Genomic DNA, 27,294 nt, shown 5'->3' on the forward strand with positions numbered 1-27,294 from the left:
ATATAATTATAAAATAATATAATGGTAGGTACTGATGCCTGCTGACATTTCTTAAATTTATTTTAAGTTTTACCTGTCAATTTCTTATCCGCCGAAAAGATTCCATACCAACAATACGTATTTGATTTATGCGGGTAATTTATTCATTCACATATTCATTTTATAATTAACAATTGTGTCAGGTATAACTTAAAATAAAATTAAGTAAAAGAAATCATGACAATAAATAGATAAGGTCGATACAATATGCTACGTATGGGTTAGTAGAATAACTTGGATCTGACAATAGGCACTTTAGTTTTGTCTATACAGGTGATCATTGATTGTCAATAACTTATTCATATACTTAGTCTTATCTACGTAGATAAAATGTACGGGTACCTAGGAAATACATTTATTTATTTTATTATTTATTTTATTTTATTCGCCTACATAATTCGCATTAAGTAACGTAAAAATCATTTAAGCACGTAATAAAATTATAAACCCAAGAAATGATAAGTCGGATTCAAATATAAGAAAAAATAAAATGGTTGACAAAAAATAGTTTTCATTGGCAATTTTATGGCATTTTGCACTTAAAACTAAAACTTAAACAAGCTATATTAATTAAGTAATACTTAATAATTATTAGTTATTCATATTTTTGGCACATTGAGAATTCACAGGAGCTTTGGTCTTACGTGAAAATAATACTTGGTACACACAAAATCGACGAGCTGGGTTGCAAAATTTTAGATAAAGAACATCAACATAGCATCACGCCTGTACCCCGAAGGGGTAGGCAGAGGTTTTAGATAAACCCGTAAATGAAATCAATCGGACCGTCTGTCTCGTTTCCTTGACTCTGTATGCATCAAGTAATGCAAGAATTGATAAATTGTAAATATAATCACAATCATTATTTGCCATTGAGAAGGGTACATTACATTGTTAGTTGGTTATAATTATAATATATTTTCTAAACTTATGAATTCAACAGACTATTAGTAGATAGACAAAAATGGGCATATAAATTTACCTCATCAAGTAAGCGCCTTTTTGAAAAAATCACATTCGGATTCGGATTCGACTTTTATTAACAAAACCTTGCAATGGACATGCTAGTTTCAATCCAGGTCAAAATTTGTAGTATTCATTTTTACCCCAACGGAATTTAAGTACTTAATTGAAAGAATTAGAGGTTTTGTTGAAGATCACATCAAAATGTGATTTTTCAAAAAGGCTCTTGTGGGTCAATTTCAGCTGCTTGTCAACTCGTGTAAGTCAAAGGTTCTCTTCACCAACCGGTTATTAATTTCCTTTTTTATTCCATTAACATTTAGTAGTTCACTACTAAATGTTAATGGAATAATTGCCTAAAACTTAAATATATTTTGTTTATAAAATAATATAGGCTTGCGTTTGACCACAATCTCACCTGATGGTAAGTGACGATGTGGTCTAGGGTGGATCACGCTTACCTAGCAAATGTCTATTCACTCTAGCCCTGAAGACTCCCAGATTATAACGAGTTGGAAATACATACTACGGCAGACAGATCCAATCCTTCGCAGTCCGCATCAAAAAGGAAGAGGCGAAACGTTTACATTGCGGACCCACCATACCACTAGCCCTACCCCTGGTGGTAGGGTGGGTCCCAAACCATACCACCATAATGATGTGACAAAGTACTCGTATGGTTATTTATCTATGATTATTGTTTCCGCAACTATTATTATCTATTTGTTGCAATAATGTAAGTCTTATCATGCAATGGAAAAGTTTATAAACTACATCGAAACGTTTTGGTTGAAAATACATTCCCCTGTAGTATTTAGCGTTTTCGGTGAGCGCCATCGAACAACCAACGTTTTAGAATCATTTCATTCGAAAATAAATAAATTACTTAACAAGAATACTGTGACATTAATGCGTTTACTGAATGTATTACATAAGATTCATGATGCAAATATGGTACCTAAAAAACGGCGAATTTCAAGGTTAATATCGAAATATCAGATATACAATACAATATCTCAACTAAAATATAATAAAATCAACATTAGTAAGTAATGCTTTAAACAATATATTATATTAATGGTTATCAGCACGATAACATTTAAGTATATCTAAATATACATATATAATGTCCATAAGTAACTGTAATGCCATCTGGAGTACAACAATTGTAATCTTAAAACTTAAAAAAAAATACTTAAAAATATTTTAGTAATTTTATCGTAAAGGTAAACATTTTATTACGAAAGGTCGAATATACATAACGATAATATTGTAATTGTTTAGTAAGTATATCGTATATCTTTACAGGTACCGAAGCATACTTAAAAAAGTGCCAATTGGCTACTTAAGTATATCGTTATTTTTAAAATACATATTTCGTGTGTGAAAAAATAAATAATTTAAATTCAAATTAAGTTAAAATGTTTAAAATAAAGTAGTTTAAAGTTTTTGCACACTACTTGGTAAGCGGGACAAGCGTTTGTTTTCGGTTTCACAGAAAAACCCACGTCGCCGCGGTCCGCTTTTCCCGTTTTCCTAGTGTAGGCAGCTATTCGAAAATTCGTAATAAAAACAATAATAAGTATGTATTAACACAATCTTGACAAAGGCAATCTCCGTTTCGAAATATACATCTAAATTCTTACAAATAATATACAATTAATAAAATGAAATTGAATTACTTAAATTTAATAAGTATTTCATTATAGCCAGTAAGTATAACCTAAATAATAATAAAATAATTTTGTTCTTTGGAATTAAAAGTAACTAAGTAGCACTTAAAAAACTTTTAAATCGTTTTAAGCGATTTCTTTGGTTAGGTAATATTTATTTATTTGGTTATGTATGTTTTTGTAGAAAAATGACTGAACTACTCTATATATGTATTTTTCTGTTCTGTTTTTCTACCATGATATAGCTATAACTTTGCTGTACCTGTTTATAGGCCTTATTACACTACCCGATCCATCAGTTTCGATGCATCGGATATGGGGGTGTGGTATAAAATATATGGCGATGTCGTGGCCCTGCCCACCCAATGTGACTTTCTAGGCCATGTTCCCCAAAATAATATGTAGATGGCGCTGTATTGTACTTTTAACGTGATAACTACATATTATTTTCTAATTGCTTGGGCACATAATTTAAAAAAAAAAAATATAACGGCAGAGGCATATAAAAAAAATGATATATGGATAAAGCTATATTGCTTCTCTTTATTTTGATCAGGGTTGGAAGATGGGTATATTAACAACGAGGAGTGCCCCGCTTGGGCGGTCCCTCGCGCTGCCGTGTCCACAGAAATAGGGGCTGACCTCTCGCTGCCGGCCATGGTTAGGGCCATGAGCGGCAGCGAGCAGGCCTGGAGTGCGGTCGCCACCTTCGCGGACATAGTCATGTTGGTCGCAATCGACCAAGCGCCGCCTTGACGGGGACCTGTGGACGGTGGTCGGCGCCCCCCCCGGGCGGCGTGGTATGCGTAACGCATTTCCCAATGTAAAAAAAAAATAAAAAAAATGGGTATATTAACAAGGGTCATCATCTAATATTCAAAAACAAAGATTTAAGATGCATAGGTATGTCTGGTATCCATGAAAATAGACAACGTTCACAGCGCCATTTTTTTTTGTGGAACGTGACCTGGAAAGTTCTTCATTACGCAGCCTGATCCCGACCGATTAGGTAGTGTGATAATGCCTGGTTGAAGTTGGCTTCGTCGGTCAGTACTCTCGTCGGCAGTAGTAGCCCAGCGAACGACACTTCTGGCACAGATGCTGAGGATGTATCTTCGACTGATCACTCACGTCCAATCCGTCTGGTTTCTCCAACGGCCTCTGGAATTGGTGGAGAAGTTATAAGTGATTGTACACTTAGGCACACATCATACAAAAACCTCGTTCATACACTATACATTGACGTTATCGTACACGCGCGTCTGTATGTGACGTCTGACACTACACGAATTACGATTGAAGACTCAAGTATGACCGAGGGGGTGAGGTAAACCTATCTCAGCTGCTGGTGGGGAGCGGACAGTTCCCGCTATGGCTTAGGTATAAAAATGCTTCGAGTTTCGAATGCAGTGTTTCTATGTCTATAATAATTATAAACATAACATAAGCTTGCAATTATATCCCGATTGGGATAGTCAGAAGTACATCCATCGCAAGATGAACTAAGTACCCAGACCTCACCGAGCTTTCTGTTAGGCCAACGTGATAGGCGGAGAGCCGTATCGCTGTCTATAGCTAACGGTCGAGCCAGCTGTGTTAGTGAAAACTCTAACTTTCTTCGGAGGGCACGTTAGGCAGTTGTTCCCGGCTATTAACCAAATACAGTGGAGCGTGGTGTATGGAGCATACTTGGAGTCGTCCGGTTGATGGAGGCTGAAAAGTATCGGCATTCGAAGGACGTAATATACGATCCCGACGACCCGATTACTCTAGCCATAGAGGCGGCCAATCAGCTCGCGACACCAAACACTTCAGGACCCCGATACCGACCCCGCGGGCGTGGTCGACGATTTCCCTCAATCAGCGCTTATCGCTATCGCTGGGTACCCTCAGGCTTGTTGTCTTAAACGTTGTACCGGGTGAGAGCACTCAGCGCTCCCCATTTGTCCGGCCAAGTATTTAATCCCATCTGCGGCAAATCTACAATAAGTCACGTCAAGAAAAAAAAGGGTTGATTGAGGGGTGGCCTGTGCCCTACAGTGAGACGTATATAGGCTGGTTAAGAACTCTCACCTGTTTGTGCGGGAAGACGTTGATCCTACACTTGATGCACTCCTGACCGTTGTTTGCCCAGGAGTTGCCGCTCATCCACTTGCGCTTGCATTTGGGACACTTGTACTCCCCGAAGCATCTCTTCTTGCCCTGGTACGGAGTCAGACCTTCGCCTTTGGGACGGGCCTGAAACGAAAGATTTTAGTATACTTAATTAATATCCTACTCATCATTCTTCTGCCTCAACAGGAGCCGTTCCAGCTTTCATGTCATTGGGGGGGCGGGGATAAAATCGGGATAAAATTGCAGTGGCCACCCCTGACCAAACCTGTCGCCCAGGGGGTTATGGCCTCCATGACCCTCCCTGGTTCCACGCATGGCCCCAGTTATATAACGGAAAATTCCACTTGATATTAACTCGGAATCATGGTCTGAATCATCCCCCTCAGTATTCGTTACGATGTCACTAACACCCACGCGGCCCACTGTTGGCCTCCAATCAACCGGAGGGGGTATGGAGCTTACTCCACCCTGCTCCACTGCTGGTTGGTGCAATATCGTGCAAGATTCTATATTCAAGATGATTTTTAAACGGTTTTATTAAACGATTTTTAAACGTACTTAATAGTAAGTCGATGCAATCCAAACTTAGTACAGTAGAAAGTAATACAGGAATAGATAATGGGGTCCACGTTTTTATTTTAGTCTAATAAGCTTAAAGCCTAGTACTAAACTATTTCCGAACTAGAAGTTCAAAATACCTACTTGTTATGGTGTGGGCTGCTTAGTTTACCTACCAAGCAAACCTTGGTGTTAGTGTTCTTTCATGAATCGCCTTTCGGCCGCTGACATGGTTCATGTTATGACGACCACTACCATCAGAGATGAGACCACCTACGTAGGTTGATAGGTAAGTAATTATTTATTTATTTTCTAGTTTTCAGAGCACATAAAATAAAACCGTTTAACTTAAAAGTTTTTCTAACGATTTTTTAGATTAGTTCAGTAAGTTAAGGTAAGGTAAGGTACGTAAGGTAAGGTAGGTAAGGTAAGGTAATGCTATTGTAATGTTTATTTCTCTTGTGTAATAAAGTATTTGTTATGTTTTGATTCTATTTTAGTTCTGCATTCGCCGAAAGCTCTAACCGGTAGACTACGGAGGCTGTTTGTTAAAATAAACATCCTTTCTTTATTAAGTATCATATTATATTACTGTCAGCTGTTCGTATGTATGTTTATACTTACAACCCACACACATTTAGCCCCTTCGCACACGAATCGTTTATTAATCGTTTATATTATATATGGTTGACTCCTGGTAGTGGTTGCCTGGCGAAAATTGCTTTATAGGAATAACACCGCCCAATAGGCTAGTTTCCAACTAGTCAAATCAGTTACTTTTTACTAAACGTCAAAACACGATATTGCAATGGAATTTGTATGAAGAAGCACACTGTGACGTCATAGAAAAACGTGACAAATGTCGGACTTTTTATTACGTTTTTCTTGACTAAAATTCATCATCATTATCAGCCCATTAACGTCCCCACTGCTGGGGCACGGGCCTTTCCTATGGATGGATAGGGAGATCGGGCCTTAAACCATCACGCGGGCCCAGTGCGGATTGATGGTTATTAACGATTGCTAATGCAGCCGGGACCAACGGCTTAACGTGCCTTCCGAAGCACGGAGGAGGTCGAGATGAATTTTTTTTTGTGGTCACCCATCCTGTGACCGGCCTTTGCGAAAGTTGCTTAACTTCAACAATTGCAGACCGAGCGCGTTTACCGCTGCGCCACCGAGCTCCTCATTAGAATAAAATTCATAAATAAGTTAAATAGAAAAAAGAACATGTTTTTCGTTAGTTTTAGATCTGTCTTTATTTAGTAATCAGAATTTTATAATTTATCTTGAACCTAGTATGCGACCCATTGTTTCATTCTTTGCCCGTGGTCCTACTGCGTAGGAGTAGTACCATGTATCAGTAGTACCATGGGGATTTTTTTTTACCCGTGGTGCTATCAGTAGGACTGTAATATAAATATTATTATTTTGTATGGGCAATGGTCCTACTAATCGAATAGTACAGTCAACGTCAATATACTGCTGTGGTGTTTGTCGATCAGACTTCGTTACAGTTTCTTTTAAATTTGCGAACGTTTTATCAATAACATTTTTTTCTTCTTTTGGTTGATACTTATGCATTTCCTGTTTGTGTATAATATTATCCTACGACAAACAGATATATACCTATTAAAAATTAAAAGATTTTATTTAATACAAGCTTTTTTGTGGACGATAGGTAAATACTCGTCAAGACAAATCTATCGAGTCCAAACACGACGAGAGTATCTTTTTTTTTTAGTTTTTTTTTAGAAGGAAATAATACGAATTACCTTGATCATGGCTGTTCCCGTACATTTTTCTTTTTTATAATTGGAGCACCTCCCAATTTCTGACCCCTCTTTGTTAGACCTCTTTTTTTTTCAAGCAGCACAGTACCGTCCTTCTGGTTTATAAATTCCATTGCGAGACTTCCAGTTATTTCAAGACTTACACGGAAAATAATCCAACGTCAATATGACAATACGATGATTTATTGATCATTCAAAATAAAACCTCTTATGTTTAGAATAAGAATAAGAATAAAATAAATTTATTGCCAGTAACAATAATACTTTTTAAGGTAAATACAGTAGAACTAGGAAAAAGGTGGTCTTATTATTCCTAGTTGAACTGCGGGCAATATTACTAACTTGTCCGTTGTCCTACTGATAGAACCAAAAACAAAGTACCCATACTACTAGTAGGACTAGACCACGGGCAAAGAACCAAGAGTCATATCTGTGTCATGTCAGTAAGTGTTAATGGTATGTGTTGTGCAAGGAAGTATTTTTTTTGACCTGACTTATTGTAGATTTGCCGCAAGCAGCATTAACTACCTGGCCGGATAAATGGGGAGCACAAAAATACAAAATTTAAGGCAATAGGCCTGAGTTTGCCTAGTTGAACGCGAAACTTGGCTCCGGCGGGGACGCGGTTGTGTGCAATTGCGTTCCGTTCCCGTATCCCCGCCACATGGCGGCAGGGAGGAACACCGTTGGGTTTTAGTGGGTATACCGGGTAGCGATACCCGGGGAGTCCCACATAACCAAGTCCCACTGCGGCGTGGTATGCGTGACGCATTTTCCCAACGTTAAAAAGAAAAGGCCTTCGTCTGAGAGGATTAAGTTTGAAAGAGTTAATCGACCCTAGTGGGCCGATAGCAATAAACGCTGAATGAAGGAAATTGTCGACCAAGCGGACAAGTTCCCGAAATAATAATAGGTACCTACTAATACAATAGACTTTTGTTCACTCAACCACCAATTTATAGCTACAAGTTATAATCGCATACAAAGAGCTTGCTTTTAGAACACAAAGGATCTTTATATTAGTTCCGTAGACCTCTGACCGTTGGATCGTCGTATGATTTGTTGTTTTGATATAAATCTTCTCGTACGTTTTAATTAATTGAATTCAATAATTTTGTGCCTATGTTTCCAACTAGTCAGATCATAAATACAGGGTGTTGGTGACATCGTAACGAACACTCAGGAGGATGATTCATACCATGATTCTGAGTTAATATCAAGTGGAATTTTCCATCGCAAAATTAATGAGTTTTTCGTTTTTAAAATTATTTTCAATTCTATACTTTTAAAATATATGGAATTAATTTAAAAGTATAGAATTGAATAAATTGTAAATTAAATTCATCTTTTTTGGGGTTATGTATACGTTTTTACAATAAAATACCTGATAATATTTTGAATTAGTCATAAAATAAATTAAAAGCTCATGCATGTGATGCTTACTTTATGTAAAAAAGCTTATTATAAGATTAATGATCACTTAAATGATAAAAATGTCTGGTATTAAATGTGTTCCTCTAGTTATTAAATAACTTGTAATGTATGTAATCCCTCATTGATTTAAAAGATGTGTTGCTGTTGCAGTTACTTGTCACTTCTTTTCATCAGCCATGACACTTTGCGAAATTACGTAAATTCAAAAATGTTACATTGACCTTTAACAAGTTTATCCATGATAATTACGTTGAATAAATGATTCCCGCCCGATTGAGTTAAATTGTACCTAAGAACTGTATTTTTTTTATAATGTAACTATGACATCTTTTTTGTACTGTACAATTGCAATAAATCTCTTGAATTTTTTTTAATTCTGATTTCTGACATGAGAGTCTTCACGTGGCCATGTCAGAAATCATAATAAAAAAATCTCTTTTGTTTTTTTTTTATTTACCTGACTTATTATAGATTTGTCGCAGATGGCATTAACTACTTAGCCGGACAAATGGGGAGCGCTGAGAGCTCTCACCCGGTACAAAATTTAAGACAATAGGCCTGAGTTTGCCTAGTTGGACGCGAACCTTGACTCAGGGCTTCGTCTGAGAGGATTATGTTTGAAAGAGTTAATCGACCCTTGTGGTCCATGGAAGTCGTCGACCATGAGCCATGTCTTCACATGCCTCATGACAAAAATCAGAATAAAAAAATAAATAAATCGAAAGAGATTTATTGCAATTGTACAGTACAAAAAAAATATGTCACAGTTACATTATAAAAAAATATATACAGTTCTTAGGTACAATTTAACCCTTATCGGGCAGGAATCATGGTAATTATCATGGCCTTTGGCGGCTCAATAGTAACCCTGACACCACGGTTGATGATGATTGAAGAAGAATATTTTTTAAATTATCAAAAAGTGCTGGTGTTTCCTGGTTTACTCCAACGCCACGTCAGTGCTCCCCTCACTCCGTCAGTGGCAAGCAGCCAAATCATTCCATTTATTTGTACATTTCCATCTATTGGGTTGACATTGACTTTATTTCTACCATGTGTGAGCAGTGGGCAGTGATTTCCCTTACCCGGGAATGTTACGAAAGTGGTAAACTTCCTGTTGTAAAAACTCTTTAATAGTAAGGACTTCTTCTTCTTATCGTGTGGGTTGTGAGGTGGAATACCAGCCTCATCAACCCTGGTGGCAGGGTTATGATTGAGCCGCCAAAGGCCTCTGACATAGCTCATGTAATGATTACTCACTTACATCAGTAAATGTAATCGCGACCAAAGACTTAACGTGCCTTCCGAAGCACGGATCATCTTACTTTCGGACAATCAAGTGATCAGCTTGTAATGTCCTAACCAAACTAGGGATCAAGACCAAGATAGGGTCGGGTAATCGACAGGTATAAAATTTACGGAACACACGTCAATTTTAGGCAGAAATTTAAAAAATCCGTCCAAAATTTTATATTGGCCAATAACCCGACAGAATTAAGTTGACAGCACACGTCAAAAGGATTGCATATGGGCGAGATGCCTATTTTATTCGCCCGGGTAATTTAAATTAAATTGTTAAATAACAATATCTAGTTACCTGATCACAATCCCTGATATAGTGGTGGCCGGTCTTGAAGCAGAGGTGACACATGTAGGTGTTGGGCGGCGGGCGGTGTGGTCTCCGGAGCGAGAGACCCGAGAACTGGTCTGTGAGTGAGGAGGCGTCGTCGGCAGGCAGCGCCGAGCAAGGCGCCGCCGTGGGGAACGAGCCCCACAAAGAGCTGGGGACGAGCTGGAATGAAAAACAAAACACTATATAAAAAGCTGTGGTACTCCAGTTGGAAGAACTCTTGACTCTCACTTTGAGGTCGCAGGTTCGAATCTGACATGCAGGTACAAAACCAACCTGTGAAATGGGAATTGCGCTAGGAGATGATGATTTGTCGCAATAACTATATATAAACAGCGTATATTATACTTCCCACTACTGAGCACATATCTCCCCTCCCCCCACCCCCTTAATTCCTCTGAAGCACGGAATCATCTTACTCTTTCAGACAATCAGGTGATTCAGTCTACAATGTCCTTACCAAACAAAGGCCCTAGCTGGACCGTCTCATAAACTGATGTCGATTGTACTAACGGGAATCGAAATCGAACCCAAACCATCCAGATCATGAGCCTAACGCTCTCATCACTAGACCAGCAAGGCCGCCGCTGATTTATTAATATAATAATTTACAGCAAAAATGTGACCTAGAAATAAACTTACAATAATGTTCAATTAATTCACTCAAACCTCTTTGCCATCTCAAACTATGAATCAGACGGCGTTCGTTTGAAATTGGAACGCGGCACAATAATTCGTTAAACATATGCGCGCGCGCTCGTCGCTGACCAATGGCTGCGCACGCGTTCTTACACTGGGATTTTATTTGTCTAATCGCTCTAGATGCCGCACCGATTACTCTACACGGCGGATGTTAAAATATGTCATCTATACTTATATTTTTTCTATAGTTTACACTTATTTGTAATACTTAATTGGCAATCGTTTAGACATACTCAAACGTTCGAACTTATTTAGGTTATGCCAGTGATTTTAATTTTAAACTTAGAAACCCCGCTGCTTAAGTCGTACCTGTGCAAAATTCCTTACTCGTACCGGTACGACTTATAATTTTCTACGCAATAACTAGTACTTTGTTTTTAAAAGTTTATAATTTTTACAGTTGTTTTACTAATTAAGTGCGACTATGTTCCTAATAACCAAAGAGAAATTGATCTCAGACTGATTTTTTAGGTATTCATATTTTGATCTCTGATAAGTAAGTGTTTTTCTATATACTTAGTTTATAATATGATTTCTCAAATTTATTGTCTAAGTACGACTTAGGCTATAAGTAGTACGAATTAGGCAACCAGGCGCCTTAATCGTACCGAAGCTATATTTTGGAAAAAACGTTATAATACCTGTTTTGATAAAAGATTTTAAGTTTCTGTGATTATTAATTAAAAAGCAAATAAATAAAGATTCTTTAGATGCAGATGTTTTTGTATTATTTTTATTGCACTGAATTTTACAGCATTACTTCCTTAGGGGGTACGACTTAAGCAACCTTACCCTAAAAGTCGTGCGCGGAAAGCCAGCCAATGTTTTAGCCACTCAGTATTTCTTCTTCTTTCCTTGTTAGGCTGTGAGATAATTGACGGACTTCATCACCCTGGTATCAGGTCCTGGTAGCCGCTAAAGCCCCTGACATGGCTCAAGTAACGGCTGCATACACATCAGTAAGTAGTGACCGGGACGGTTTTAGTGGAAATTTTGTATGATGTTGTAGTCTTACATACTTATTGTAATAAATATTATTGATATTGAATAAATACTTATCTAGAGATATTAATGTTGTTATAAACCGGTACTTATAAAAAAATGTGTCTCTCCTTCTATCGTGTGGGTTGTGAGGTGAATTATCAACCTCATCAAACCTAGTGTCAGGGTTATTACTATTGAGCCGCCAAAAAATGTGTCATCATACCCTTTGCATTATCTCGTTTTTTCACAGGGTCCGCTTACTTAACCTGAAGATTTGACAGGACCGGTTTTTACAGAAGCGTCTGCCTGTCTGACCTTCCAACCCGCGAAGGGAAAACCAGCCCAATACAGGTTAGGTCACATAAATCCGAAAATGCATTTCTCGGGAATGTGGGTTTCCTCACGATGTTTTCCTTCACCGCTGAGCACATGATAATCATTTATGATCCAAACATGAATTCGAAAACAAATTAGACAATCATTGGTTTAGGCTTGTGCTGGATTCGAACCTGCGACCTCAAAGTGAAAGGCAAGCGTTCTACCAACTGCGCTACCACGGCTTATAAAAAAGAATGTGTGGAGAGAATAATATAAGTAGGTGCATATTGTTAGGAATATGCGGATGAAATAACTGACTTCGTAAGATTGGGCGAGGCGTAGGGTTGCCATCTGTAGAATTTGGGAAACAGGACAAGTCGCGTGAAAACCCCGGATTTTAGAGTCCGAAAGCCGGACATGTCAACAAGATCTTTTAAACATTTTCAATGTAATAAAAAACAGTTGAAAATGTCATAAATCACCTTTCTTAAGGCCCAAAGTCCTTTTAAAATCCAAATCCCATTGTTTAACTATTGTGGCGGGCCTTACGAGGTTAACAAGACAGAATCATATTACAATTTGTTACAAATTGTTTATATAAATCAGCTTTTTTAATTCTTGAAATAAGAAAACAAAACCTTATTAAAATAATAAACAAAAACATATAAATATACTTGGTTGTGAATATACTTGGTTCGTCGGTTGATCGTGGTGTGCGTGCGAGCATAGTGCGTGTCTCGCGGGCGGCCCAAATCTTTTATATTTATTTATTTTTTAAAACACGGTTTACAAATGAAACCTTCCCCGGACGCTCCCCGGATGCCCTCTAAACTAGGACAAATCCGGGGAAACCCGAACGGATGGCAACCCTAGCGAGGCGAGACACAGTAGAATTGTGTGTGTGCCAATTTTTACCAAATGAGTTATGGACTGCGCTCTTTACTTCTTTATTCGATCGTGGATTCGACTATAGAGAAACCACTGCAAATAGATACTTACATACAATCACGCCTATATCCTTATGGGGGTAGGCAGAGACTATGGAATTGCACTACGAACCTGACACCTTCGAAATCTTCGATTTCACGTTAGAGTAGGGGCCGTAGCCAAGTTGCAAACGATTATGATAATCTTTTTTGACGTGAATTATTGTAGATTTGCCGCAGATGGCATAAACTACTTGGCTGGACAAATGGGGAGCGCTGAAGGCTCTCACCCGGTACAACGTTTAAGACAACAGACCTGAGGATGCCGATGTGGGGGTGAGGGTGACCCTAGTGGGTCGATAGCGATAAGCGCTGATTGAGCGAAATCGTCGACCACGCCGTCGGGGTCGGTATCGGGGTCTCGAAGTGTCGTGAGCTGATTGACCGCCTCTATGGCTAGAGTAATCGGGTCGTCGGGACCGTATATTACGTCCTTCGGACGCCGATACTTTTCAGTACCGTCCCTAAGCGGGATGTAGTCAGAAGCCGCAACTATCAGGGGATAATTATGATAATCGAAAGTAAAAACACTTATATACATTAAGCTTATTTACATTTTTCTAAGATTTCTTCTTTCCGAACTTTAGGGAATAAAAATATAACACTATGATATTGCAGTTAAACGCTTATTCAAAAAGGGCTATAGTGTAAAAATATAACCGAAACATTTTTTGTTTACTCAAATAGTATGGACTGTCAAAATTTAAGAACACTCAACAGTAGCGACACCTGACGGGAGAAATAGGCAGTATTTATCCTCATTGAAGCGGGGGCCTTTTTTTTTTGACGTGACTTATTGTAGACTAGCTTTCGCCCGCGACTTCGTCCGCTTGGCGTTTTATAAAAGAGAGATCTTTGTGTGTGTGGGAGTGCATGTCAAATTTCAAGCATCTAACTTATGCAGTATAGATTTTTCATACAAAAGGAATTTCTCGCTAATTGCCGTTCCCGTGGGAATTTCGGGAATTCCTTTCTTAGTGCACCTCTACGGGACCTAAGCTACGTCCCTTCCAAATTTCAAGTGCCTACGTTTAGCCGTTTAGGCTGTGCGTTGATATGTCAGTCAGTCAGTTTCTCCTTTTATATATTTAGATTTGCCGCAGATAGCATTAACTACTGGGCCGGACAAATGGGGAGCGCTGAAGGCTCTCATCCGGTAAGCGGGGACCGGGATCGATATTTTGTTTCTTTTTTGTATGGAACTGTGCATTTAGCGTAAGTGCGAAAAAAAAGTAAGTCTATTTAGCAGTTTTAATATCAAACCACAACTCTTGGTCTAAATATAGTCTCTACCCACTATTGCTGTGAATTCTATTTATAAAGAAAAACAACCGCTCTAAATTCACCCAGGTATGTACACACGGTGGACTTGCGCATGCGTCTCTTTGAGAGCAAAGCTATTTGGTTTGACTGGATTTCATTTTTGTAGATTTGCCACAAATGGCTTTAACTGCCTGGCCGGACAAAAAGGGGAGGCGTTGAGGACTTTCACCCGGTACAAAATTTAAGACAACAGGCCTGAAGGTACCCAGTCGCGTGCGAGCCTCGTATATCAACATATTTGAAAGATATAATCGACCCTAGTGGATCGTAGATGTATTGTTTTTTTTTTGTGATGTGTAATTTGGATAATAACATTGTAAATCATTTTATTATTATTTCATAATTCATGTTAGGTACATGATTGACATTTAAATTATTAATTCTATTTTGTTTAACTATTTGCATCATTTGGAGGAGCTGGGTGGCGCAGCGGTAAATGCGCTCGGTCTGCGATTGTTAAAGTTAAGCAACTTTCGCAAAGGCCGGTCAGAGGATGGGTGACCGCAAAAAAAAAAAAAGTTTTCTACTCGAGCTCCTCCGTGCTTCGGAAGGCACGTTAAGCCGTTGATCCCGGCTGCATTAGCAGTCGTTAATAACCATCAATCCGCACTGGGCCCGCGTGGTGGTTTAAGGCCCGATCTCCCTATCCATCCATAGGGAAGGCCCGTGCCCCTGCAGTGGGGACGTCAATGGGCTGGTGATGATGATGATTTGCATCTTCTTCTTATCGTGTCGATGGATAGGTAGCTCGCTTTGGATATATTTGGTTGAATAAAATGAATATAAGGAGCGGGAAAATAAAATGGCGTCGTTCTTGCTACTCCATTTTGTTTCTGTTGTTTTATAAGTAATAAAATCCTGTAAATACCATCTAATTTTATTTTAAGTTATATCTGTCATTTTCTTATCCGCCGAAAAGGAAAGGGACGGGTAATCGACAAGCATAAAATTTATGGAACACACGTCAATTTTAAGTACAAATCTAAACCAACCGTCTAAAAATTTTACATCCGTCAATAACCCGACATAGTTAAGTAGACAGCACGTCAAACGGATTGCATACCAGCGACGTACCTTTTGATTCGCCCGGGTTATTCATTCATTCACTCATTCTTCCTAAAATTAAGAGCTGTGAATCATCCGTCCCTTTCCTTTTCGACGGATATGAAAATGACGGATATAACTTTAAATAAAATTAGGCGGTGTCTGCAGGAATCGGGGCCAATATGTGGCCAGCTAGCTAAATTGTTACATCCCGTTTTCGCTAGATGGCGCTTGTCTGTGACATGCTGCCACCACCTAGGTGTCCTACAGCAAGTATCAGTTATTTTGAATAACTAAAAATGTAGACCAAATGTTTTCAGGACCCCGATACCGACCCCGCCGGCGTGGTCGACGATTTCCCTCATTCAGCGCTTATCGCTATCGACCCACTAGGGTCGATTAATTCTTTCAAATATTTTTCCTCTCAGACGACGCCCTGAGCCGAGGTTCGCGCCCAACTGGGCACCCTCAGGCCTGTTGTCTTAAACGTTGTACCGGGTGAGAGCCTTCAGCGCTCCCCATTTGTCTGGCCAAGTAGTTAATGACATCTGCGGCAAATCTACAATAAGACACGTCAAAAAAAAAAAACAAATGTTAAATGCTGACCATCTGCAAACTGTAATACCATTTTTAATGTGAATAAATGATTATGTTTTAGCGATAAGTGCTGAATGAGGGAAATCGTAGATCTCGCCGGCGGGGTCCGTTCTGATGAATTCTAAGAGAGTAACCTTGTTAACTAACCGAGCTTTCTGATAGAGCAATGTGATAGGCGTTGCGTGTAGCGGTCATAATGGTCGAGCCAACTGTGTTAGTAAAAACTGCACTTGAGATAAATTAATACCTCATTGGCGGAAGTCCGGAACCGGGGATCGAACCGGCGCTCCCCGTTTGAGAACCTAGCCGGTGTACCACAGAATCACAGTGACGTTCAGTGATTGTCTGAAAGTAAGATGATCCGAGCTTCGGAAGGCACGTTAAGCCGTTGGTCCCGGTTACTATTTACTGATGGAAGTGAATAATCGTGTCATGAGCCATGTCAGGGGCTTTTGGCGGATCAATCATAACCTTGACACCAGGGTTGATGAGGTTGGTATTCCACCACACAACCCACACGATAAGAAGTGACGTTCTACTTTACATACAAAATGTGTATGGTAACGAGTACTAAGATGTATACACTTTGAAACCATGTCACATTAACTTTTTTGACAAATGAAACCGTAAGTCTCATTAAATGTCAAATATGATAGTGCGACAGGGTTCTAAAGTGGGTACATGATATTGCTCATGACTGTACCCTACTCTACCCCGCCATTTATGTTTAAACAGCAAACTAAATAAAATTTTAACATAACATGAGCTTACGATTATATCCCAATTGGGGTAGTCAGAGGTACATTATAGCAAGATGAACTAAGATAAAAACAAATAATGATAAACTGTTAACCCTGTTAAAAATCATGTTATCATCACTTTGCTGTGGTGTATAGTTACTATAGTTTATTAGTCGTAGTTTAGTTTAACCGGGTAATGTTACAGTTAACAACTCCTACGCCTCAACATCCTTCGGCGCGTTTGATCTTTGACACCTCAGTTAAAATTAATAGTTTGTAGAACAAACTGCGTCACTTCTCAATCTACTTTAAAAAATCTCAATCTAATATATTTCATAGAATTACATGTTGCACTCACGCCCGTAATTCCTTTCGGGGTGGGCAGAGCCACAAGTTATCAAATACAACTCGCAGCCACTGTTGATACGAAGACCTAAGATGGATATAATGAACCTTATACAAGGGATCAGCCCATAAAAATGGCCCATCATGTTAGAAAGGACACAATCCCTCTGTCGGTTTTTAGGACATGCCTGAGAAGAATGAAAAGCACACTGTGACGTCATAGAAAAACGTGATGAAATGTCGGGCTTATTATTACGTTTTCGTTGATTAAAATTCATAAATAAGTTAATAAATAGAAAAGATAAAATGTTTTTCGTTAGTTTTAGATCTGTCTTTATGTAGTAATCAGAATTTTATTTTAAATTATAAATAAATTAAGTTATAAATTAGTTATAAGTAATAATTAAGTAATAAATTATAAATTAGTTCAAGATAAATCTTGAACCTAGTACACTTAATTAGACTTAATTATATATTATGTTGTAAAAAAAGTCAGAAAACGCGTTTAGCTGCTTTGCTTATCTTCCCGGGAATGTCGTAAAAACCGACAAAGGGATTGACTCCTATCCAACATGATGGATGTTATGGGTAATGGGTCTATAGCTTGTCATATCCATCTGAAAACTACGTATCAAAGATGGCTGGATATCTTTATTTTTTTTTAAATTAAGTAGGTACTTAAAAATTCCTGTCTTCTTATTTGTGGCTCTGCCCACCCAATAAGGATTAGAGGCGTGAGTTTATGTATGTGTAAGTGCATGTATTAGTTACATACATACATACATAAACTCACGCCTATTTCCCACCGGGGTAAGCAGAGACTATAGAATTCCATTTGCTTCGATCCTGACACACTTCTCTTGCTTCCTCCACATTCATCAATCGCTTCATACACGCACGCCGGTTTAGAGTAGATCGTATTAAACCTTTTCTAAGGACATCTCCAATATGTATTACTTAGTTAATGGAATTGAAATCCGATTTCCGTAATGGTCATTGCCGCCTCTATGTACCTTTATGTTTAATCCTTCCGGACTATTCCGGAGAGGGAGCGGTGACCGGCACATGCGCCGCGGTTTGTTTACAGCGCTTAAATTACCATGGATGTTGTCAATTAACAACGCCGACTAATATAGGTTAGATGACAACGCGCAACCTAGCCAAATCATTCCAATTACTTCTTACAAAGCGTCAAAATGGAATTTGTATGAAAATATTTATAGTAAGTTATGTTCGTACTATCGAATTGGTTAAATTCAAATTCAAATTATTTATTTCAGATTAATATCCATAATTATAAGTACATTAGATTAGATTCCATTATTAAAATTAAATTAAATTATATAAAATCAAATAAAATTAAAATTATACACACCTGGCGAGGAGTAGGTGTGATGCTTTGATTGTGTTTTTTATAAATCTTTTTTTTTTATTTTATTTTTATGTTTTTTTAGGACATTGATAATTTTAATTTTATTTGATTTTATATAATTTACTTACTAATGTTATATAATTTACTTAATAACATGGCTCACGTTACTTACATCAGTAAGTAGTAACCGGGACCAACAGCTTAACGTGCCTTCCGAAGCACGGATCATCTTATTTTCGGACAAACAGGTGATCAGCCTGTAATATCCTAACCAAACTAGGGATCACAAAGTAATTTTTGTGATATTTCCCTACCGGGATTCGAACCCGGGACCGCGGAGGCCGTTCATGTGATTTACTTCAACAAAAACTCGATTTATTACAATCAATTTCAATCCGGGTAAAAATTAGGACCACAATTTTTTACCTGGTTTGAAACTAGAGTGTCTTTTCCGAGGTTTTGTTCACAAAAACAACTGAACGTGATTTCAGGTAGGTTTCAACAAAAAATGCACTTCAAATACTGAAACATTCATGTAACATACCTGATCATTCTGTTCATGTGTGAGGTACAGCCAACCGAGCAACTGTTGGGGGTACGACTCACTCTTGCCACATCGTTGCGGCAAATCCGCACCTATGGCCGTCGGCGACATACTCCACAACACTTCACTACTAAAACTAACCACTGATCAATCGATCGATTGCAGGAATTCCGATTTAAAGTTTAAATTTCGAATGTATTTTTGTTTTTTACGAGCGCGGTCAGCCCATGTCAGCCGGCGGTATTTTTGGATCGCGCTGCGTTGCGCACTGCGCGGGCGCCGAGACTAGAGCCGCTCCTTAAGACGGGATGACGGGACTAGGGATGTTCCGTGCCCGTATGTCGATCAAAGGTCAAAGGCCCGTGCTGAAATAGTAACAGATTTTATGTAAATTTAGACTTTTACTTATAAATGAATTACATTTTAAACCCAAATAAGTAAGTAATATTTTTATGTCTACCAAAGTTAAAAAGGCTACATCGAAGCAAATCATCTAAAAAAAACAATATTGCAATATGACATTTGCGCATAGATTGCTATAATCATCATCATCATCAGCCGTACGACGCCCACTGCTGGGCATAGGCCTCCCCCAAGGATCTCCACGACGATCGGTCCTGCGCTGCCCGCATCCAGCGGCTTCCCGCGACCTTTACCAGATCGTCGGTCCACCTTGTAGCGGGCCTACCCACTGAGCGTCGTCCGACACGTGGTCGCCATTCCGCCCCATCGGCCATCGGTTCTCCTCGCTATGTGTCCTGCCCACTGCCATTTCAGCTTTGCAATTCTCCGAGCTATGTCGGTGACTTTAGTTCTCCTGCGGATCTCCTCATTTCTGATTCGATCCAGCAGGGAAATACCGAGCATAGCTCTCTCCATTGCCCGCTGAGCGACACCGAGCCACCAGAGATTGATATTGAGATTGCTATAATAATGACATATAATCTTACCAAAAGTTGCCTATTCTTCTAATAGCCAAAAGTGAACTTCTTCGTAATATTAATCATTCTCTATTTTTAAATACTTATTACATATTTTTATGTTCTTAATATTTTACACGCAAAGCAAAATTGGCGAGGAGCGGGTCTGTATAATATATACTATACACTTCTGCCTACCTCGTTGAGATTACAGGTGATACTATATGTTATGTAATTTTAAATACGGAAATATCGACAACTTTATCGATACATCGACAACCCGTGGACATCACTAGTGGGAACATGTGGGCGCACCCAGTGGCTGGGACACAGGAGTGTTGTATTTTCGTTCAGCCCCTCTACCACGACACAGATCGACATTCGTAGCGACAGTTAGCAGTTAGTAGTTTACGAAGATATTATTGGTACCATGGAATCTGGATAAAGGAAGTGGGTGTGTATACACACACCTCTGCCCTACCTCTTCGGCATATAGGCGTGATGCGTGGTGCTACGTTGTCACTACATAGTATTAAAAACAAAGTCGCTTTTTCTGTCCCTACATCTCTCATCATCAGCCCATTGACGTCCCCACTGCTGGGGCACGGGCCTTCCCTATGGATGGATAGGGAGATCGGGCCTTAAACCATCACGCGGGCCCAGTGCGGATTGATGGTTATTAACGACTGCTAATGCAGCCGGGACCAACGGCTTAACGTGCCTTCCGAAGCGCGGAGGAGCTCGAGATGAAAACTTTTTTTTTTGTGGTCACCCATCCTAAGACCTGCCTTTGCGAAAGTTGCTTAACTTCAACAATCGCAGACCGAGCGCGTTTACCGCTGCGCCACCGAGCTCCTCACACAGGACTACAGTGACTATAATTAAGTATAAGGGTTCCGTTTTTCCTATTGGGGGTTGGAACCCTAAAAGCGGTTCTAAAATACTTAAGTACTTATGATTTTAGATTTTTTTGTTTTTTTTTACACTTAAGTATGTTTTGTGAAAATTATGATGACATTTCGTATAAGTTACGGTCATGTTACGGCAGAGTGGCTTGGCACCATTGGGTTTCAAGTTCGATTTTGACTGAGTTATTGTTACAGTATGAATTTCACACTTATAGAACCACTTGACTGATTTTTTTAAGACGTGAAGTATTGTAGATTTGCTTCAGATGGCATTCCTTACTTTACCTGGAATATAATATCGCTAAACGCAACGCAAAGACATGGGCGTTCTTTTTCAAATAAAACTTAAGTAAGTACATACGTTCCCCCTCCGGTTGATTGAGGGGAGGCCTGTACCCAGCAGTGGGACGTATATAGGCTGTTTATGTAAGTACGGTCACGAGCATTAATATGTATACACTTTGGTACCATGTCACATTAACTTTTTTGACAAATTGAACTGTAAGTCTCACTACCAACAGTCTCGTATCAACAGTGGCTGCAAGTTGTCTTTGATTACTTGTGGCTCTGCCCACCCCATTAGGGATTACGGGCGTGAGTTTATGTATGTATGTAAGTCTCTCTAAATGTCAAATATGTTAGTGCGACAGAGTCCTAAAGGGGGTACATCATATTGCTCATGACTGTACCTAAGTACTTAAAAAAAAAAAGCAAAAATTGTAGCATGGAGGAAAATGCTACACCGACAAGAGCGTAAATTGATGATGATGACCTAAGTACTTAGGTTTTTTTTTCAAAATGGGTAAATCCGCGAGAGCCGTGTGCGGCAAACGTGTGGCTTTTAACATATTGTCTCGATTTCGAATCTTGGCTCGGGTCCTAAACCTCTTAATTCGATTTTGTGAGTTTGAATTATGTCTGGATGGTAGATAATTCATATCACGTGATTTCCAGGATTTGTGTCCGGTTAATGGCAATAGACTTGCCCCTATTACATGAGACTTAAACATAGCTGGCGAGGAGTTGGTGTGTATACTTATACATACATCTCTGCCCTACCTCTTCGGGGATACAGGCGTGATGCGTCTGATTAAATATAATGTTGCAATTTTCTAAACTTGGTTTCGTTAATGTTTATATAGTACTTATTATTTGTTCAACGTGACCTTACTGAAATCACGCAACTATCTCGACTCGTGCGCAAGTGTTGATGGTGGCCGTCAACCCTTTTATTTTTCAACTTTGTTTACGTTTAGGTTGGAAAGTAAAAACATAAAAATATCAGCAACTATGTAACCGAATGTGGAGCTTTCATTAAGTTACGTAATTATGAATAAACAATTAACAGTTTGGTTGAGTTTGACGACCTTTCTAGCGGAATTGCTAACCTCCACAAAGGTCGTCTGCCTTACCCCGTAGTCAGAGGTACATACATCGCAAGATGAACTAAGTACCAATTCACACACCACCATCTGCTAGACTAATGTGATAGGTGCTGAGCCGTATCATTTTAATTCCATTTTCATTGTGTATAATTTTAAATTTTTGAGTTGTTGTTGTAGTGTCCTTAAAAAACACCTCCACCAACCCGCAGTGGAGCAGCGTGGTAGAGTATGCTCCATACCCCCTCCGGTTGATTGAGGGGAGGCCTGTGCCCAGCAGTGGGACGTATATAGGCTGTTTATGTATGTATGTGCCCTTACAGGGTTCCTGTTTGTACTTTCCTCTACTTTTAAGACCTTGAAAACATCAGGAATGCAATAAATATTTTATCTTATCGCCGTCTACAGTGTGTAGTTTTTCGGACCCGACAAATTTTAAGGGTGGATTCTACTAGTAATTTCATCGAGAAAACACTCCCATATGTGGGGTCAAATCTCAATATTCTAGAAATGGCGGCCATTTCAAAATTTTACATTTTAGATTTTCTTCTTCATAAAAATTCATATCTCGAGATTTAAAGGCCTTACGGACATGAAATAAAATGCTTTTATTTGCAAAAAGTCCTCTCTATCGAATAAAAATATCCAAAACTGCTAAAAAGGTACATAAAATAAGTTAAAAGCACCTAATCTCATTTGCAAAAAAATTATTGAGATTTCATCCCACATATGGGGGTGTTTTCTCGATGAAATTACTCGTAGAACCCACCCTTAAAGTTTGTCGGGTCCGAAAAACTACACGCTGTATGATGGTCGAGTCAAGTGTGTTAGTGAAAACTGCACTTAAGATAAATTAACAACTCATTGGTGCAAGTCCGGTGTCGGGATTCGAACCGGCACTCCTCGTTTGAGAAGCCAGCTGGCAAACCACAGGACTACAGTGACGTTCCACTTTACATCCACTTGTACTATGCTTACTAAACAGGTCATTATTATCATCAAAATCTATTGAAGACGCAACAAATCACGATATAAGCCTGAACATTTGAAATGTTTACATTATCTTATCAAATATGTGAGACTGTGTGTGTTCTAAATTGGTTCGTATTACAATGTGTTGAGTGCCGTCTATTGGGTCAATTAAAGAGCGTCGGCCATCAATTGCGGCTTATTGTTCAGTTAGTAAGCGTTTATTCTAAACAAACCTCTACCACTTTACATCGCACTTGACAAAATAATAATAATAATAACTTTTATTTCAGACCAAAATCCATATCGTGTTAGTGACAAAAAACTTAAAAACTATTTAGCAGGAAACTTAGTATCTATTCTATTTACAATTTACAGCATATGTTGCCCCATGCATTTTTGTCCAGTGGCGTAAGACAGGATTATCCACACTCCCCGCCACTGCCGCCAACAGACTGTTGGAGCTGCCCCGCACCCGCGCCATCAAGGATGCTGCTCGCTTACGCATGATGGCGTAAAAGTCATTTATTTGACATCTATTTGATTTATTTTTGATTTTATTTATTTTGATTGATATATTATAAAAAAGCAGTTTTTTTATGGTAAGTAGGTACAGTCATGAGCAATATAATGTACCCACTTTAGGACTCTGTCGCCTGTCGCACTAACATATTTGACATTTAGTGAGACTTACACTTCAATTTGTCAAAAAAGTTAATGTGACATGGTACCAAAGTGTATACATATTGATGCTCGTGACCGTACGCACTTGACCGCAATCTCACCTAATGCCACCTCGACTCGAGATCGCAAATTCGAGATCCCGCGGGATTGGAAACATCAATCTCGCGAGATTTCGAAATTTGCGGGATCTCGTCTAATTCATTAAACAAATTTAAAGTTAGCTATTTATGGTCAGTCACATCTCTAGCGCGAGCAAGCCAACGCGTCTCAATGTTTGGATCTTGTAATTTAATATAATATCCTAACTAATACAGTTCATTCGATTGTTTGTGTGGGGTTTTATTACAATTTACCAGCGCTCCCTACAGATAGTGAGGTTAAAAAAAACATTTTTTTTTAAAGAAAACCAAACCTTTTTTCTTCGATATTACTTACTAAATCTCATAATATTGATCATATTGATTCTCGTCATATTATGCTTCGGTATTGATTCCGACCTCGGTGGAGTCTGAGGAGCTCGGTGGCGCAGCGGTTAATGCGCTCGGTCTGCGATTGTTGAAGTTAAGCAACTTCGGCAAAGGCCGGTCATAGGATGGGTGACCACAAAAAAATATATATATATTTTCATCTCGAGCTCCTCCGTGCTTCGGAAGGCACGTTAAGCCGTTGGTCCCGGCTGCATTAGCAGTCGTTAATAACCATCAATCCGCACTGGGCCCGCGTGATGGTTTAAGGTCCGATCTCCCTATCCATCCATAGGGAAGGCCCGTGCCCCAGCAGTGGGGACGTTAATGGGCTGATGATGATGATTGATTCCGACAAATTAAAAAAGATCTCGCGAGATCGGAATCCTGCGAAATCGAGATTGCATTCCCTACCTGATGATAAGTGACGATGTAGCCGAAGAAGAAGTGCCTATTCACTCTTACCTTGAACACAGCCTTGAAGAATCCCAGATTGTACTGAGAAAAGTACGCGATAGCTCGTTGTAGCATGCGATACAGTACGTACTATAGCGTGCGAAATGGTGCTGCTGCGTGCGGTCGCACTCTCTCGCTCTAACAAGTAACGGTTCTGGGTAACAGAAAAGGACGTAAACACAAGAAGGTGCGATGCAGTGCCATATGTAAGTAGTGTCAGTATATTAAAAATGTTAACACGGGGGTTAAAATGGCCACATCGAAGCAATTGATCTAAGAAATCAATATTGCAATTTGACATTTGCGCATATAAAAATAAGTGCGCAATGCATAAAAAAATTCAAAAAGCAATTTTGTTTTCTTAGATGAATTGCTTCGATGTGGCCATTTTAACCCCCCTATAAGCCCAAAAAATACGAGATGACATATTAAAGAATAAATGCAAGTACATCTTTAAAGACATACACGAGTATAATTTCCTTTCCATATCCACGTTTCCCTAACTTTCATTTCTTGTATTTGGCTAAATGCGTTGCGAAGCCATAAAAAAAAATTAAAAAAAAAAAAAAATATTCACGAGTATACAAACTCACGCCTAATTTTTCCCGCAGGGGTAAGCGGAGACTATGAAAAAACAAAGACTTTTGTTTTAAAATGCAGCCCATTTTTTATTATTTCCTAAAAAGTAACAACTTTCTAACAATAAATGGACAAAAACATGTGCAACATTTAGTCCATTTTTGTCCCTACTTCCTCTATTGTCTCATGACCTCTTAAATCCGACCATCTGTTTTTTTACAGTACCATTTTTTGTTTCGAAATGTTGCGTATAGTCCATTTTATTCTTTTTTTTACGTAAAAGCTTGGTGTTACGTGTCACGTCTAGCAAACCACATGTCCTAGATTCGATTCTCAGTCGGGTCAATTTGAGGAAACAAACTGAAATATGTGATTGGCTTAGGTCTGACCCTTTTAATGTATATCCTAACTCAATGTGACCCAAATCGACCATTACAAAAAAAGATCTTTGTCGATTCGCACCACGGTCCGATCCACTGGTGGCCCGAAACGACTAAAGGGTAAGGAAATTATATGGAGCAGTAGGACCTAGAAGGCTAATTAAGTACTATAGTTACGGGATCTACGTTATCTTCTCTATAAAAAAGAAATATATAATCTTCTACTTCTATCGTGTGGGTTGTGGGGTAACCAACCTTATCAACCCAAAAAAAAACAATATACAAATGAATTAATAATTATAATAATTAATAATTTTTACATTTTATTGCAATGTTCGCGAAATTTCCACGATATTTTTTCCATCAATAACAATCATAAGTGCCGGACCGCTAGAGTCCGTTGCTCTACGTGCCTTTAAAAAAGTTCTAATGAGCATATTCTCAATTCAAAATTACTGGCCATAAATAAAAATGTAACAGATACGCCAACGTCACTAGCTCATTGACGAAAGAAAAACAAAACAAATGAAGGAATTCCAAATATGACACCTAAGTAACAGAAAATGATCCAAAATTGGCAGTTGTTATATGTCAACCCGTGTTATAAAGTTTGCTAAAGAATTTATTATTGTGCAAAAACATACAAGGAACTGATATTTAAGAAGATAAATAACGACAGGATACAACTCTATTTTATTTCTTGTAAGTGATTTTGACTATTATCAGCATAGGTATTAGAATCCAGAATCGTTTGTTTGCAATGTAGAGTAAAAGGATTTGTTCCGTTCTAATACCAAATACTAATACCACTTGGTATTAGTTTATTTCCGAATTTATATTCCATTACGAACGAGTACCACATTTAAAAAAAATCTAATACTAATGAATACCAAAATGTTAGTGTTTGTACCTACACTAAGCTTCACAAAGTTTTATTTTATTTTCACCCCAATACCAAGGATTCTCTGAAGCTGAACAGAATTTGGTGAAAAATATCTATCTATAGATTGTAAGTAAATTATAATTTTTTGATATTTTTGCCAAACACCAAAAAAACTAATACCAAACGGTATTAGTTTTTGGTATTAGAACGGATTAAATCAGTAAAAGTGAGAGAACGCAATGCATACTGATGTAGGTACTCTATTTAGTTCTACTCTATGAGAAAAACACTTATCACGCAAACTTTTCAAAAACATAACGCCTATGTCCCCGAAGAGGTAGGCAGAGGTGTCATGTAATACAGCCTTAGCCCTTCGGGGATATAAGTGTGACTATGTTATGTTGTTGTTATTTGTACTAGTTGTTGCCTGCGTTTTTGTTTATCGCGGCAAGTATCTAGACTTTTTTTTCGTCAGTGCAGTGTAGTTTTCAACTATTCAAATCAGTTAC

General features: G+C 38.7%; 1 protein-coding gene across 1 annotated transcript; it reads right to left on the reverse strand.

The window, feature by feature from the left end:
* Positions 1 to 3,050: 3,050 nt before the first annotated feature.
* On the reverse strand, positions 3,051 to 19,445 carry LOC126374030 (zinc finger CCHC domain-containing protein 24-like). Its single transcript, XM_050020481.1, has 4 exons — positions 19,161 to 19,445; positions 10,173 to 10,367; positions 4,749 to 4,913; positions 3,051 to 3,836 (listed from the first exon to the last, which is right to left on the reverse strand). Exons 1-4 carry the CDS (start codon positions 19,269 to 19,271, stop codon positions 3,723 to 3,725), a joined length of 585 nt encoding a protein of 194 aa, XP_049876438.1. The 5' UTR covers positions 19,272 to 19,445; the 3' UTR covers positions 3,051 to 3,722.
* Between the last annotated feature and the right edge of the window lie 7,849 nt (positions 19,446 to 27,294).

The sequence above is a fragment of the Pectinophora gossypiella genome, chromosome 16 (assembly GCF_024362695.1).
Source record: "Pectinophora gossypiella chromosome 16, ilPecGoss1.1, whole genome shotgun sequence".
Classification (NCBI taxonomy): Eukaryota; Metazoa; Arthropoda; class Insecta; order Lepidoptera; family Gelechiidae; genus Pectinophora; species Pectinophora gossypiella.

What these genes read in the sequence shown, in the direction of transcription:
- LOC126374030 (XM_050020481.1), bottom strand. Translation starts at nt 19,271, where the DNA reads ATGTCGCCGACGGCCATAGGTGCGGATTTGCCGCAACGATGTGGCAAG. An exon ending in CACATGAACAGAATGATCAG is followed by an intron (nt 10,368 to 19,160) that starts GTATGTTACATG and finishes TTTTCATTCCAG; the next exon opens with CTCGTCCCCAGCTCTTTGTG. An exon ending in ATATCAGGGATTGTGATCAG is followed by an intron (nt 4,914 to 10,172) that starts GTAACTAGATAT and finishes CTTTCGTTTCAG; the next exon opens with GCCCGTCCCAAAGGCGAAGG.